The sequence below is a fragment of the Xyrauchen texanus genome, chromosome 8 (assembly GCF_025860055.1).
Source record: "Xyrauchen texanus isolate HMW12.3.18 chromosome 8, RBS_HiC_50CHRs, whole genome shotgun sequence".
NCBI classification, from domain to species: domain Eukaryota; kingdom Metazoa; phylum Chordata; class Actinopteri; order Cypriniformes; family Catostomidae; genus Xyrauchen; species Xyrauchen texanus.
This window is the reverse complement of record NC_068283.1, coordinates 10,926,777-10,941,292: the sequence shown is the minus strand read 5'-3', so window position 1 is coordinate 10,941,292 and position 14,516 is coordinate 10,926,777. Positions and strand designations below refer to the sequence as shown.

The 14,516-nt window shown below is 39.6% G+C and overlaps 1 protein-coding gene across 1 annotated transcript in view; it reads right to left on the bottom strand.

The window, feature by feature from the left end:
• tbcd (tubulin folding cofactor D) overlaps positions 1-14,516 on the bottom strand; it is a 77,303-nt gene that overhangs the window by 17,512 nt on the left and 45,275 nt on the right. Inside the window, 2 exon segments of the mRNA XM_052131798.1 lie at positions 1,735-1,877; positions 7,125-7,271. Coding sequence (XP_051987758.1) covers positions 1,735-1,877; positions 7,125-7,271 — 290 coding nt within the window.

The window sequence follows — 14,516 nt, the reverse complement described above, 5'->3', positions numbered from 1 at the left end:
ATGAAGGAAGAAAGAAATAAATTGTTCAGATCTGGTTTTGAATCATTTTGACTGAATCAAAATAATAAAATTGCTAAAAAGATTTGACTTAATTGATTTGTTCACGAATCGGTCATCATATCATCGAACTGCACATAGTTTACATTTGCAGATGTGTTATCGCAAAAGTAAAAATACAAATGATAAATGTTCTCTTCCAAATGTAGTGAAGTAAAAAGCAGGGCTTGACTGGTAATCTGGCATACCGGGTATTTTCCAGGTGGGCCGACACACTTTGGGGCCAATCTGGGCAGACTGGCCATAGGGAGAACCGAGCGGGCCGGTGGCTCGGCCGCGAAACGGGCTGAGATAAGCTAAAATGAGCTGCCACGTTATGCAGAACGGACCACAAAACGGCGCTGCGATATGCAGAAAAGGACAGCGAAAGTTCTGTTCACAATTCGCTTGCATTGTATGGACTTACAGAGCTGAAATATTCTTCTAAAAATCTTAATTTGTGTTCTGCCGAAGTAAGAAAGTCATACACATCTGGGATGACATGAGGGTGAGTAAATTAACTTTCATTTCTGGGTGAACTATCCATTTAATGCCGTTCTCATTACCAAGCACATGGTGTGAGGATAGAAATGTAAAAATATAAAAATAAATCAACAGTGAAAAAGAAAAAGAGGAAAAGATCATATGTGTGTGCTGATCTCACCGGTTGAAGATCCCCTCCGAGGGCCCTCAGTCACCACCAAAATGCATGTGAGGGGACATGGTGCCAACCCCAATCACTCTGTTCCAGCTAGATGTTCAAACTGAAGTCTGGCCCATTGCAGGACCTGCGGTTCTGCCTCCAAGCAGTTTACACAAACCCTGTGCATTTTAAGGCAAGGATGGGCAAAGACTTGCATTTGTGGCAAAAAATTTGGTTTATTCAAACACATGCCTGCCATTTTCAAGGAAAATGTGAATCCAAAGCATTTCAACACTGGCTTATTTTGAACGCCCAAAATAACAGACCACTTTTGTGTTGTTAGTCTTGCAAAGTTGAAATGTAGTAATGCAAAGAAACAGTAAATGGTCTAATAGTATAATTTTCCTTGAGACTATTTACACTTCTGTCCGCAGTCACCAAAGACAAACTCTCTGGTGAACAGTGTTGATGACTCCCCCTGTTGGCCACTATTGGTTATATAATCTGTCTTTCTCAATGCAATTTTAGCTAACTGTTCCACTCCTGCAAAGAAATCAGATCTAAGCCAGGGCTTGGGGCAAATATGCCACCAACATTCAAAAAAATGCTGTTCAGTGTGTAGCTAATGTGAAGTGGTTAAAAAGGAGTGGTAGATTAAAAAACAAAAAACATACAAACACTTGAACACATACAATGAGTACAAAATGTGAACTGGCAATTTTCAAAACCCACCATGACAGAGTTGTACAATCTTATTTTACCCTCATAAAGGTAAAAAAAATTTTTTTAATCCCTAAAAATGAATTCTGGTGCAATTATTAATAAAAATTACTTAACTGTATGTTATTTATATTAATTTATTTTAAAATCATAAAAGTACATTCCTGACACTGCTGCGAACCCACCGTGCTTGCCTCATCTGGTTATGATTATGGTTGCAGTCTGGTTGTGTTGTATATGTGTTTAGAACAAAGTACATTAACCAAGCCTCTCAAAGGAAAAAGAGGCGGCTAAGGGTGAATTGTGCTTAATGCTTGTGTTTATGTGGTGTAAACCTACTGTAGATTCGGTGAGACCACCCACAGACATAGTGAGGCCCAGGAGCGTGTGGTACTGGTACTGAGGCAGCCGCAGGAGCTGAGTGATGTGAGGGAAGGCCTGTGATGCAGCATTCCAGATGAGTGAGTGTCCCGTCTCTCTGCTGTACACATAAAAAACACCCAGAATGAGAGATAAACACAGATCAAGCATTCAGGGTGGGACTTTTCATCTACGGCTACAATTGTAAGCAATTGCAACATAAAACTGTTCTTTAAAGAAACTTTTATGCAAAAGTGCACCTCTTCAATTTAATGAGATAATTCAAGCCTTGATTATGCTTGACACATTCACTCTCGCGCAGGTAGTGTGCGCACCTCTGAGGCACTGAGAGGCTGAGGCCCATGTGAAGATAGATTAGCATATAAAAGAGGTGGACAAACAACAAAACTCTAAACAACTTGTCTCTTGTGTTGACTTCAAATAAATTAAAATAAAAAAAATCAAACTGCGTTTCTATGCATGGTTGAGAAAAATGCATTTATTTTTACACTGTATAAAATAAAACAGAATTGTAATTTTTTTTTTTTTTTTTTATAAAACCATAAACTATTGTGTGTTTGGACATTTTTTGTTTGTTTAACCCCTTGCCAGCTTCTATGGCTATTTTCATGGCAAAATCTAGGGTAAAAAATAAAAACAGGTAAAAATATTTAAGGTCCATTTTTTTTTATCAGAATAAAAGTCCAATAACATATGTTTGACAGATAGTGGACTCTGGCATGAGGCACATACGTAGAGCAGTAATTGTGGAGCGGTAATGTAGCGGTTAGCTCGCTGCGCTACGAACCTGGCGACCTGAGTTCGATTCCCGCGCATGGCCAACACCAGTGACGATTATCTGAACCGGTCCCGGGCCTCCCCTAGGTTGACTCAGCCTAAAACGAGTACCTGGTGCGGTGTGTAATACATCGCCACTGGAGAGGCAAAGGCGGTTGGGCATGGTGCTGGCCACCCACCCCCTCGTGTACTGCTCCGGCCTTCATAGGTGCTCGCTAACAGCACTTGCCCCTACAGTCTGTTAAGGCTAAATGGGGGATCTTTGTCTTGTTGTTGTCTGGCATGAGGCATATATGTAGGGATCTTCACCTAAAAACAAAGATCTGTGTGCGAGTAGCTTGTGATTGGCCATTTTTAAACAGTGAACAATAGGTAGTGGGCCGTTCAGACAGAACACGTTCGTGCACAAAAAAAAAAAACATCCTACATGCACCACCACAATAAGAGAAGAGCGCATGTGTTTTTACAAGTTGAAGTCCTTTTTAACTTGACTCTGTGTCTAAAAAAACACAGCTCCAGCACAAAATTATCAAAATGCATCGCAACAGTAAAAAAAGCTAAACAATGTCTAACACGTTAACATATGACAACAGTAGCTGGGTTTCCATTAAAATGTTTTGCATTTTTTGAGCACATTTCTAAAAATTTAACTACAGAAAATACGAATAATTGTGCGTTTCCATCCACTACGTTAGGCACGTTATCTTCTGAACAATCTCCTTGCTTGGAGCAATTGTACAGTAATTAAATGCTGCCAGGATAGGGCACAGAAAAAGTGTAATATCTGATATAATAAGGGCTAAAATGAATGTGATGCCCATTCACTGCCAGCCTCCACATCCCTGAGCACTCACATTTTTAAACTGTTCTAGCGGACTGTGAGGACCCACTTTAAAGACCAGCTAGGGGTTAGACACTTCCGAATGTCAAGGGCTTTGTTCATAGAATTGTGTGCCAACTTCCAAAGCTCTGTCTTTTCATTGGGCCAGTCACATCAAGCTATTGTACACGCAGAACACCTGCATGAAAGGTTAAAACACGAAATTGTTTTGTGAATAAACTGTTTTTGTGACCTTAATGCTCATTTGAATTAATGTAACACTCTAGAAAATCCACCTCCTCCTTGTGCATTAAATTATATGCGAAGAGTTTAATCGCATATCAAGCGTTTACATTAAGGATTTTTTAAGCGCAATTTAAAAATGTGCATACAAATAGTTTGATGGAAACCCAGCTAATGGTAAAACTGCACAGATGGACACAAAACCTGCTCAATTTACTACTAATCCCCACCAATAGGAGATTTTGTATTCTAATATAATAATAATAATATTAAAAATTCCATAAAAAATTACAATGGCAATTTTAAAGGAAAGCTTTGAAAATGAATGAATTTCAGATTTGGTATTGCCTCTTTTGCTCTAAAGATGGCATGCACTAAAACTTGCATGGACTCCACATGTTTATGGAAACTGTAATGATCCATGTTATTGTGTTATCCAAGTATTTTGTAGAAAGTTGTTAGCACGGTCAATGTCACAAATCTGCACATATTTGACATTTATTTGATGAATATAAAACAGAAAAGTAATGTCTCTCTTTTGCATAGGCCCTGTCTGGCGGTCTGAAGAAGTTGAACTCGGAACCATCATATCCTGCCGGAGATGGGAGGCAGGGGCGAGGAGCCTACCCCGTGCAGGACGGGACTCAACTGGTGGTGATGGGTTGGTGGAGGTTGCCGTGTTAGCGCACTGAAACAGCAATGTGATAGATTGTGGGCAGACTTATAAAGCAATGGCTTACATGTGATTGGCTGGGAATTACCCATCTAATGGTGCAATGATGTACAGCTGCTAGTCTTCCCGCTAGAACTACGCTGCGCTTACATTGATTAGAGACAGAAATACTGCAGCATCCTAAATATTAAATAAACTTCTTAATAACTTCATGTCATACATTTTCTTTGTTTTAAATTGGTTATCTTAAATTTTTTAGTAAATCTTTGTTTATTTTCAGGTTTAAATGACTAAAACTAGATACTGTATATTAGAGGTGGGTATCTTTACTGGCTTCACAATTCAATTAGATTCAAATGGTAAATATTCGATAACAAAACGATTTTCAATGCATCACAACGCATCTTGTCCTTCATTTTGTTTATCAATACACACAAGAATAATATATTAATACAAATGTATTGTTATTATTATTATTGTCATCATTAGTATTTGTTTACAATTTATAACAAGATTTAAGTGGAATGGGTTCCAAAAAATGACTGTGTGAATGAAAAGTGGACTGATGACTTTGAAATGGAAATCCAATATTCAGGACCTTTCCACTGTGAAAATAATTTTGAACATCTAAACTATGAAGCAATTTCATCGCCTCTCTCGCATAGATGCTCCATATCAACAACGCGTCTGGATAAGTCACTTCAGGTAAACATTTGGTGTTCTTTGAGAAAATACGTTAACTCAAAGGCTTATGTAAAAGATCTGGTAAATGATAGTGGACAGTTCAGGGTCTGTGGCATTCTAATTCCTTTGTTATTGTTTATATCATTGAAATGGTCAATGTGCACGTCTGACCATTTGTTTAGCATCTCACTTTGTCTCTGGCACACAAATAAGTGCCACTGCACTTATGCACTGATAAAAACTGGTGTGTGCATGGCCACGTGAAACAGAGCATTGTGGATGCAACGCACCCTGTCACAAGTGCTGTGATTATGTCAAGACATTTGGTGTGCTAACACTCGTACATGCTTGTCCAGACACGGAAAACAAAACACATCAAGTTACATTTTTATCTAAGCGCATAATGGGATTGGGATCTATAGTATTTCTTCATATATAGGGCTGCATGTTAATGGTAAAAACCATAATCATGATTATTTTGTCATTTGAGAACAAGTTTTTTTTATTACAGGGCTGCACAATTTGGACAAAAATCACTGCTGCCATTGCATAGATAAAAAAATAAAAAGAGCAACTCTCATGTTGAACAATTTGTTAAAACTATAAACTAATTTGTGATTACTTTTGACCAAAATAAAGTAATTTTTGGCCCATGCCTTACTGCCATTAGAAAGAGTTACTCTGTAGGGTGTTCACACTTATGTCCACTTTAAAAGATATATGTTATACCCTATTATAATTAGTAATTATTAGCAATATACAATAGTAATATACATACACCGAGCACTTTATTAGGAACACTATGGTCCTAATCAAGTGCCAGATAAGGTGTTCTGCTGTTGTAGCTCATCCGCCTCAAGGTTTGACATGTTGTGCATTCTGAGATGCTATTCTCACAACAATTGCTCAGAGTGGTTATCTGAGTTACCATAGTCAGCTCGAACCAGTCTGGATATTCTCCGTTGACCTCTCTCATCAACAAGGCGTTTTCGTCCACAGAACTCCCACTCACTGGATGTTTTTTGTTTTTCGCACCATTCTCTTTACACTCTAGAGACTGCTGTGCATGAAAATCCCAGTAGATCAGCAGTTACAGAAATACTCAAACCAGCCCGTCTGACACCAACAATCATGCCACAGTCCAAATCACTGAGATCACATTTGTTTCCCATTCTTATGGTTGATGTGAACATTAACTGAAGCCCCTGACCCGTACCTGTATGATATTATGCATTGCACTGCTGCCACATGATTGGCTGATTGGACAATCACATAAATAAGTAGGTGTTTTAGCACCTGCCATTGCTATGCAGTCTCACAACATTGTTTTGCCGGAAAAGTGTTTGGGAAGCGTGTGTGTTGTTGTTTCTGTGTTTAGTTTGCAAAAGCTTTGTGCTCATCTTTCCATACATGGTGAAATGCTCTCATCTCCTCCTTGCTCGACAAAACCCCAGTGCCTTGGAGTTACTTTAGATTTGTTTAGAAACTTGTAATGGCCAAACATATTTGGAATAAAGCTTTATTCCAAACATATTTGGAATAAAGCTTTAAATATAACGTGGTCAGCACAAGCTACCAACGCACATGAACCAAAACGAACTCGGAGCACGTCTGTTCTGTATATAACATACATTATCAGAGCACAAGATGGAATTTGTGAGTATCGAGCACAGAACCGATCTGAAACCGATGAAACACTGCATTATGAGCCCTATGTGTAATACACTACAGATCAGAGTGCCACACATACGAGACATGCGTTACTCGTAAACATCTGCGGCTAAGTATTTCAGAGCGTGCTCGAAAGTGAAATAGTGATTGGACAACATGGAACTTCTCAATAAAGTGTGATAGGTCAGTTGAGTTTAAAATAGACTTTGAAAAAGTTTGTGATTTGGTATATCATCCGTAGACACAGCTTATAATAAAAATAAACGAATTTACAACTTTACCTGGCTGTAATATCTGCTTGCTAGCTCACTAATATCACTGACATTTATGCTTAACAACAGAAGAGAGGCAGAAACAGTGATCACAGTTAAAAAAACATAAATATTGTGATTTGAAGTGAACAGCAGTTCATTCTGTTTAGAAAACTGAGAATGGGCCACATGTCCAGAGCACAGTTAGACCCCTCGGGCACTTACGGAGGGAAGATGATTAGTAGCTCCTCCCGGTGGGAAATGTGAGGTACTGTGGGCTCCGAGCTGTGGAGCAGGCATAGGAAAATGGTGCCAGCATTGGCTCGATAGCGGTCTATCTGCTGGGCCAGGCAGCACATCATACGCTGTACACTATAGAGAAAGAGAAAAATATAAATTAATCTGTGATGAAAAGGAACAGGCCTCAAGTTTTTACCAATTGATATATGAGAATAGAATGTTGCATAAAGTGGCCCAAGAGTGTAACATTTTGACTTCCATCTATATAATTAGTGATAGACTGATATAACGGCCACACCAATCAATAAGCAGAAATGTGACTATTTTGAGATTATCTGCCAATAACTGTCCACTTGGCTGATTAACAGATGTGGGCCACATTTCCCAAAAGCATCATAAGCCCAAGTAGATCATAGAATCCATTTTATGGTTCATCTTAATTTTGCGGCCGGTTTCCCAAATGCATTGTAACTTAATATATACTTGAAAATGCTTGTAGATTAATGAGTGCTCTAAAGCAGACATCTCCATTCTTTTTTGCACCATGGACAGGTTACATTTTTAAAACATTCTCGCAGACAGACCTGTGGGTGGTGTGGGGTTACTTTAGTTTCACACTCATGGCTAAAGATGAAATGACTTTGAATCCGCGTTTCCGAGTTCTTTCGAACTGCAGATTTCATTGGTGACATAGGCAGTGCTGCAGTTTCAATCATCTTTTAAGCTTAATATAATGTAAAAATGTATTTGAATGTAATAAAAGTTATTATAAAGTAATATTTATGATTTACAGTTAAGAAATGATGTGGGTTCTTTTCAGAAATATCATCAAAACAAGTTTAAACTCATGTAGGAGTGGTGGTGTAGTGGGCTAAAGCACATAACTGTTAATCAGAAGGTCGCTGGTTCGAGCCCCACAGCCACCTGTGTCCTTGAGCAAGACACTTAAATCCAGGTTGCTCTGGGGGGATTGTCCCTGTAATAAGTGCACTGTAAGTCGCTTTGGATAAAAGCGTCTGCCAAATGCATAAATGTAAATGTTAAACTTGGTTCAATGAGTGTTCATGTCAGACATGTAACAGGTTGATTAATACACATCATAACATGTTTAACACACTTCTAAAGCCTAAGAAATGTGATATATAAAATTAAAAACTACCACAAATGCAATATGTGTCTTTACTGCTTAAATTTTAACCCACATACAATAAATAATAATAATCTTAGTTCAGTATGATCATATTCCACATCAAAACTTAATAACAGCTGTTTTTCGATTGAACAATATAATTTACTGCATTCTAAATAAATGCAAAGACATAATTTTAGCAGTTTGACATTATTTTTATTCACTTATCATTTCACAAATCCATGTTCTGCGGTGGTGAAGACGGGTCCCATTCCTCCCAGTATATCGTATTTGGTGTTCTTGATTATATAATCATTAGATTATATTTGACCTCATATCTGTCACAGCGACAGCACTTTTGAAATTAAAACTGCTGTTTTCGATCCGAGTTTGCTTTATTTCTTCATAAAAAAGTTAATTTACACCAACAGCTGCCTCTAATAGAGCAGACAACAATGCGGTAACAATGATGGTGACCCATGAAGTATCATCATTTATGTAAAATCCTGTGATTTTCCTGATGCAATGGTCTGGTGGGAATTTAAAGAAGCCCTAATCTCCAATAATCTGTGGAAAACGTGGTGTTTCAATCAGCAAAACAGCACTTTTTGGACAGTTTCATAGCAATTTGAGCAAAGCACCCATAGACAGCTGTTCTTTTCTGGGCAACCAAAAGAACCAGGAAAGGGCGGGGCAGAGTGTTTGTTTGTAAACAGTAACTTCATATATAGGAATTGTGAAACCAATGTTTTCTGAAGTCGTGCCTTTTATGTCAATTTGGATAGTGCCTTCTAAAGGACAAAGGGCATATATTAGTACTGCACAGACATTTTTCCCAGAACGTTCTCACGACCCGGTAGCAACTCTTCAATGGCCCGCGAGCCAGGGGTTGGGGACCTCTGTTCTAAAATACTCGTACAATGCTATTATTATTATTATCATTTTTAACTGACAAGGATAATAATAATAAATATAGCTGCAAGCAGTGATTAACGGGGCACAAGCCTTTAATGTAATTTAAGTACATCCTGCAACAGATATTAAGTATTTATTAGACAGTCTGTTAGCAACTAAAACAATGTTAAAGTGCCTCAATTTCGAGAAACATCAGGTGAGGTAGCACATAGGTATGGTATTTTTTACATTCCTGACTGTTATAGTGGCACCAAGAGTCAAAGGTATGCAATTTTTTCATGTGTCCTCAGAATGACCCCATAAATACACTGGCGGCCAAAAGTTTGGAATAATGTACAGATTCTGCTCTTATGGAAAGAAATTGGCACTTTTGTTCACCAAAGTGGCATTCAACTGATCACAATGTATAGTCAGGACATTAATAACATGAAAAATTACTATTACAATTTGAACAATTCAGAACTTCATAAACTACTTTAAAGTGTTCTCATCAAAAAATCCTCCACATGCAGCAACGACAACTTTGCAGTATAACCCACTCGAACCTTTTCTTTTTGTTTTTCTGTTACATAAGTGGCTTTTTCTTTGCAATTCTTCCCATAAGGCTTGCAACCCTGAGTCTTTCCTTTTCATGCTTTTCAGCTTTCAGATGTGTTTGATATAATGGCAAGTGATTTTACTAGAACCAAATGATCAATTTAGCATGATTACTCAAGGAGAAGGTGTTGGAGTGATGGCTGCTGGAAATGGGGCCTGTCTAGATTTGATTTAGACTTTTTTCAAATAGTGATGGTGCTGTTTTTTTACATCAGTAATGTCCTGACTATACATTGTGGTCAGTTGAATGCCACTTTGGTGAATTGAAGTACCAATTTCCTTCTGAAACAGCAAAATCTGTATATTATTCCAAACTTTGGCCGCCAGTGTAAGTGCCTCATATTTTGAAAATATGAAAATATCTCATTCCATTTAAGAGTTAGAACTGTTTAAGTAAAAGTGCCCTTTTACTTAAGTTTGCTGCGTATGTTTTGGTGTAGCTTTGCGACAATGAATTCGAAAGTTTAAACTTCATTTGATAATTATTAATAAAGGGACTCCAGAGAATCTTTCTGCAATGGTTTGGTTCTGATCGGCGAACGGCCTAGGACTAGTTCAATATAGCATCTAAAAGATGATTTTGTTGATGGTGGCCATGTTTTTCAAGGTAGGCAAATGTCCTCATAGTCCCTGATGGCACCTTGGACAAAGACACAACATACAAAATTTAAAGTCGATCAGCACAACAGTTTCATAGTCAGAGCCATTTTGACGTTTTTTACTATAATAGTGCCACCAAGAGATAGAACACAAAATGTTTTTGTATGTCCTTAGAATGACCCCATACATATGTGTACTAAATTTGTTGACAATATCTGATTCCTTTCATGAGTTATAACAGTTTTAGTAAAAGTGTCCATGCACATTATGTTCGTTTTGGCGAACCATTTGATGATGAAACAAATTTTTGGATAACTTTTCATTATGGGATTTCATAGAATCTTTCTGCACTGGTTTGGTTCTGATCGGGTGAACGGACTAGGACTAGGTCGAAATATAGTTAACTTTAAATATATATATATATATATATATATATATATATATATATATATATATATATATATATATATCTTGACTGGTTGCCCACTAAAGCTAAGCAGGGTTGCTGCTGGAAGTGGTATTAGGGAGGCCAGAAGGGGGTGCTCACCCTACGGTCTGTGTGGGTCCTAATGCCCCAGTATAGTGACGGGGACACTATACTGTAAAAAGGCACCATCCTTCAGAAGAGATGTTAAACCGAGGTCCTGACTCTCTGTGGTCATTAAAAATCCCAGCACACTTCTCGTAAAGAGTAGGGGTGTAACCTTGATGTCCTTGCCAAATTCCCCCCATTGGCCCCTATCTAAAATGGCCTTGTATTAATCTCCATCCCTGAATGGCTACATCACTCTACCCTCTCCCCCCCATCCTCACTACATTCTATAGAGGGACTATTGAGAGCATCCTGAGCAGCTGCATCACTGCCTGGTTTGGGACTTGCACCGTTTCGGACCGCAAAGCCCTGCAGAGGATAGTGAGGACAGCTGAGAAGATCACTGGGGTTGCTCTTCCCTCCATCAAAGACATTTACAAAAAACACTGTATCCGCAAAGCAACCAGCATTGTGGACGACCCCACACACCCCTCACACAAACTCTTTATCCTCCTGCCGTCTGGCAAGAGGTACCGAAGCATTTGGGCCCTCACGGCCAGACTGTGTAACACCTTCTTGCCCCAAGCCATCAGACTCCTCAATACTAGTTTGACACACACACACACACACACACGTGTCCTGAGTTGCACTTTAATTACTGTCACTTTATAACTGTCTGCTACCTCAATAACTGCTATGTGCATAGAACACTATCTTATAGTATGTTATGTTTACGTTTTTAGAAACTGTCATCTTTTTGCACTACTGTGTACTGGTCGGCGCTGCACTGTGTCTATTGTCCTGTTCATTGTCAGAAATTTGTTGTACTGTCACAGTACTTTTTGCACATGTTTGCACGTGCACTTATATAGTATATATATATATATATATATATATATATATATATATATAGGTATTTTATATAGGTATTTTATTTTGTTGTGTAGTCTCATGTGGTCCTTTGTTGTTTTATGTAGCACCATGGTCCTGGAGGAACGTTGTCTCGCTGTGTACTGTACTAAACTGTATATGGTTGAAACGACAATAAAAACCACTTGACTTGACCAATAGCTGGTGTGTGGTGGGCGTTCTGGTGCACTATGGCTGCCGTCGCATCATCATCCCTATACAATGTAAAGCGCTTTGAGTGCCTAGAAAAGAGCTATGTAAGGAATTATTATTATTATATAGTTAAATCATTATTAAATGTAACTATTATATAGTTAAATAATCACAAATATTTAATAAACAATTTGATTCACACCAATGGTTCTTGTGACAAAGTGGTTCAGAAAGAGGTCATATGATATGATAAACGTGTTTCTTTGTGAAAGACAGCCATATATACATTAATTTACATGAAATTAAAATGTGATAGCACCTCCCAGTGGTCAATTTTTTCACATTTTGCACAGCCCTCTCAGGCCAAGTGACAAATACTACATTTCGATATGCCTTTTTTAACCTAGTCAAATAGCTGCTAAAAGCTGATTGTTCGATGGCGGCCATGTTTTCCAAGATATGTGACTGTCTACATAGACCTTGATGGCACCTTGGACAAAGACACTGCATGCAAAATTTCATGTCGATTGGACCAAAGCTATTTGGCATGACACAAGGAAACAATGGAAACAGAATAGTGTTTCTAGGCCTTATGGTTAAAAAGTTATGGCACAAAATGTGAAATGTTGTTGTTTTGTTCACTGTAGTTTTTTTTTTAGGTTGCTGTGTCATGTTTTTATTATGTCAAGTAGTTTGAAACAGAAAAAACGAAATATTCCTGCATTTGGAATTGCGGTCCATCCAGCTGAGTATGAGCGCAAGAATAGGTTCTCATCTTGTGTTGTTGCTAGCATCAAGCATGTCTAAGTGTGGTTTGTTGTCTGAACAGCTTCTTTTTGACCATGCAGTTGGAATGTGCTTACTGCCCCCTGCTGAATACTGGTGGTACTTCAATCTTGAATTGCTCCGACAGTAGGAATATTCCTTATTACGATCTGGGGAAGTGATTCATTGCATAATGTTTTTTACACATTATATTTTATGTAATTATTCACACTGAATTAATGTGTCAAAAACACAAACTACATGTTCATTTAAATTCAGCAGTTGTATGTACATCATATTTGCCATCATCAAATTTAATTCCAAAAATCTGCATTATATTTGCCATCAGCCACTCTGCAGTTTATAAATTGACAAAAATAGTATAAGCCATAAAAAAGCCATATCGTCAACCACTACATATATTGACATCATTTGGGCTTTTTTTTATTTGTACCCAATGCCATGGCAATAACAATGTTTAATGTTAACCAATGCACTTGGTTGACTAATGTTCCCCTTCTGTCGCTCTCTCCACGTTGTGTCAGAGAAGCGACACTAGGGGTCTCTCTTGAGCGCCGATATTCACCTCTGAACTATGAAAAAAGGCCAATGAGAGTTGGCAACCAGTATTTGCATGTCCCGCCCCCCGACATACGGGTATTTAAGCGGCGCAAATACGGGAGTTCATTAAGAAAATTTCTTCGGAGCCGATGGTCGTGCATGCAGTCTGCTGCGAGTTACACACACAGTTCCTGTTTTAATCCTCTGACGCTCTGCATGCTGTTGGATCTGACGGCGCATAACAGCGGCTTTCTCATTCGTGCACGGCTGTGCATTCTTGCCCCTGGGTGCTTCGACAGCACAGACAACTCGAAAGAGTTATTCTAAAAGAGTAATTTTCGCTCTAAAAGAGCAAAAACACAGCGGCGTTGAACGTCCTTCTCAGGACGCATCTTTTTAAAGACGATTCTCCGACCCGGTGTAGTTTCTGGATGCGTTGATTCTCCCCACCTCTGACGACCATAAAAACTGCCTTGCATTCCTGGGTTGCGATCACACGCAGGCAGCGTTTTTATGAATGGCTTATGTTTTCAGTGCGAGAACATAACCATGACAGCATTGCGGTCGTAGGCTTTTTCTTGTAGTGAGAAAACGCCGCTTCAGCCGCCCCCCCCCCGCGCCTTGCCTCCTTCCTACGGGATTGAGGCAGGCGCCGCGGGCGATGAAAACGATCTGGGGACAATGACGGGCTCCGTTTCGCCGGGTGAACCCCCTCGAAACCCCCCGCCTCCCCGGCACGCTTGCTTGTTTCCGTCCGAGCTCGGGATGAGCACTCTCTCCAATGGGTTATGTTTTCAGTGTGAGAACATAACCGCGGCAGCGTTGCGATCTCTGCTTTCTCTTGTAGTGAGAGAGAGCCATTTCAGCCGCCCCCCGCGCCTCGCCTCCTTCCTATGGGATTGAGGCAGGCGCCGCGGGCGATGAAGAACGATCTGGGGAGAAAAACGGGGTGCTTTCGCCGGGTAAATTCCCTCGAAACCTCCCGCCTCCCCGGCACGCTTGCCTACTTCCCGCGAGCTCGGGATTAGTGCGGCCTGCTTAATGGCCTACCGTCCGGTCCCTTGAGCTCCCCGGCATTGGATGATGACATCACAGCTGCATCGGAGAGCGTAACAGCGGCGCCGGATGCGGATAACTCGCCTGGGCTGCCACCTTTGGGTCCCCGCCCAGTCTGAGCCTGACGCACGAAGGTCCGCTATGCTTCCCCGGGCTTAAT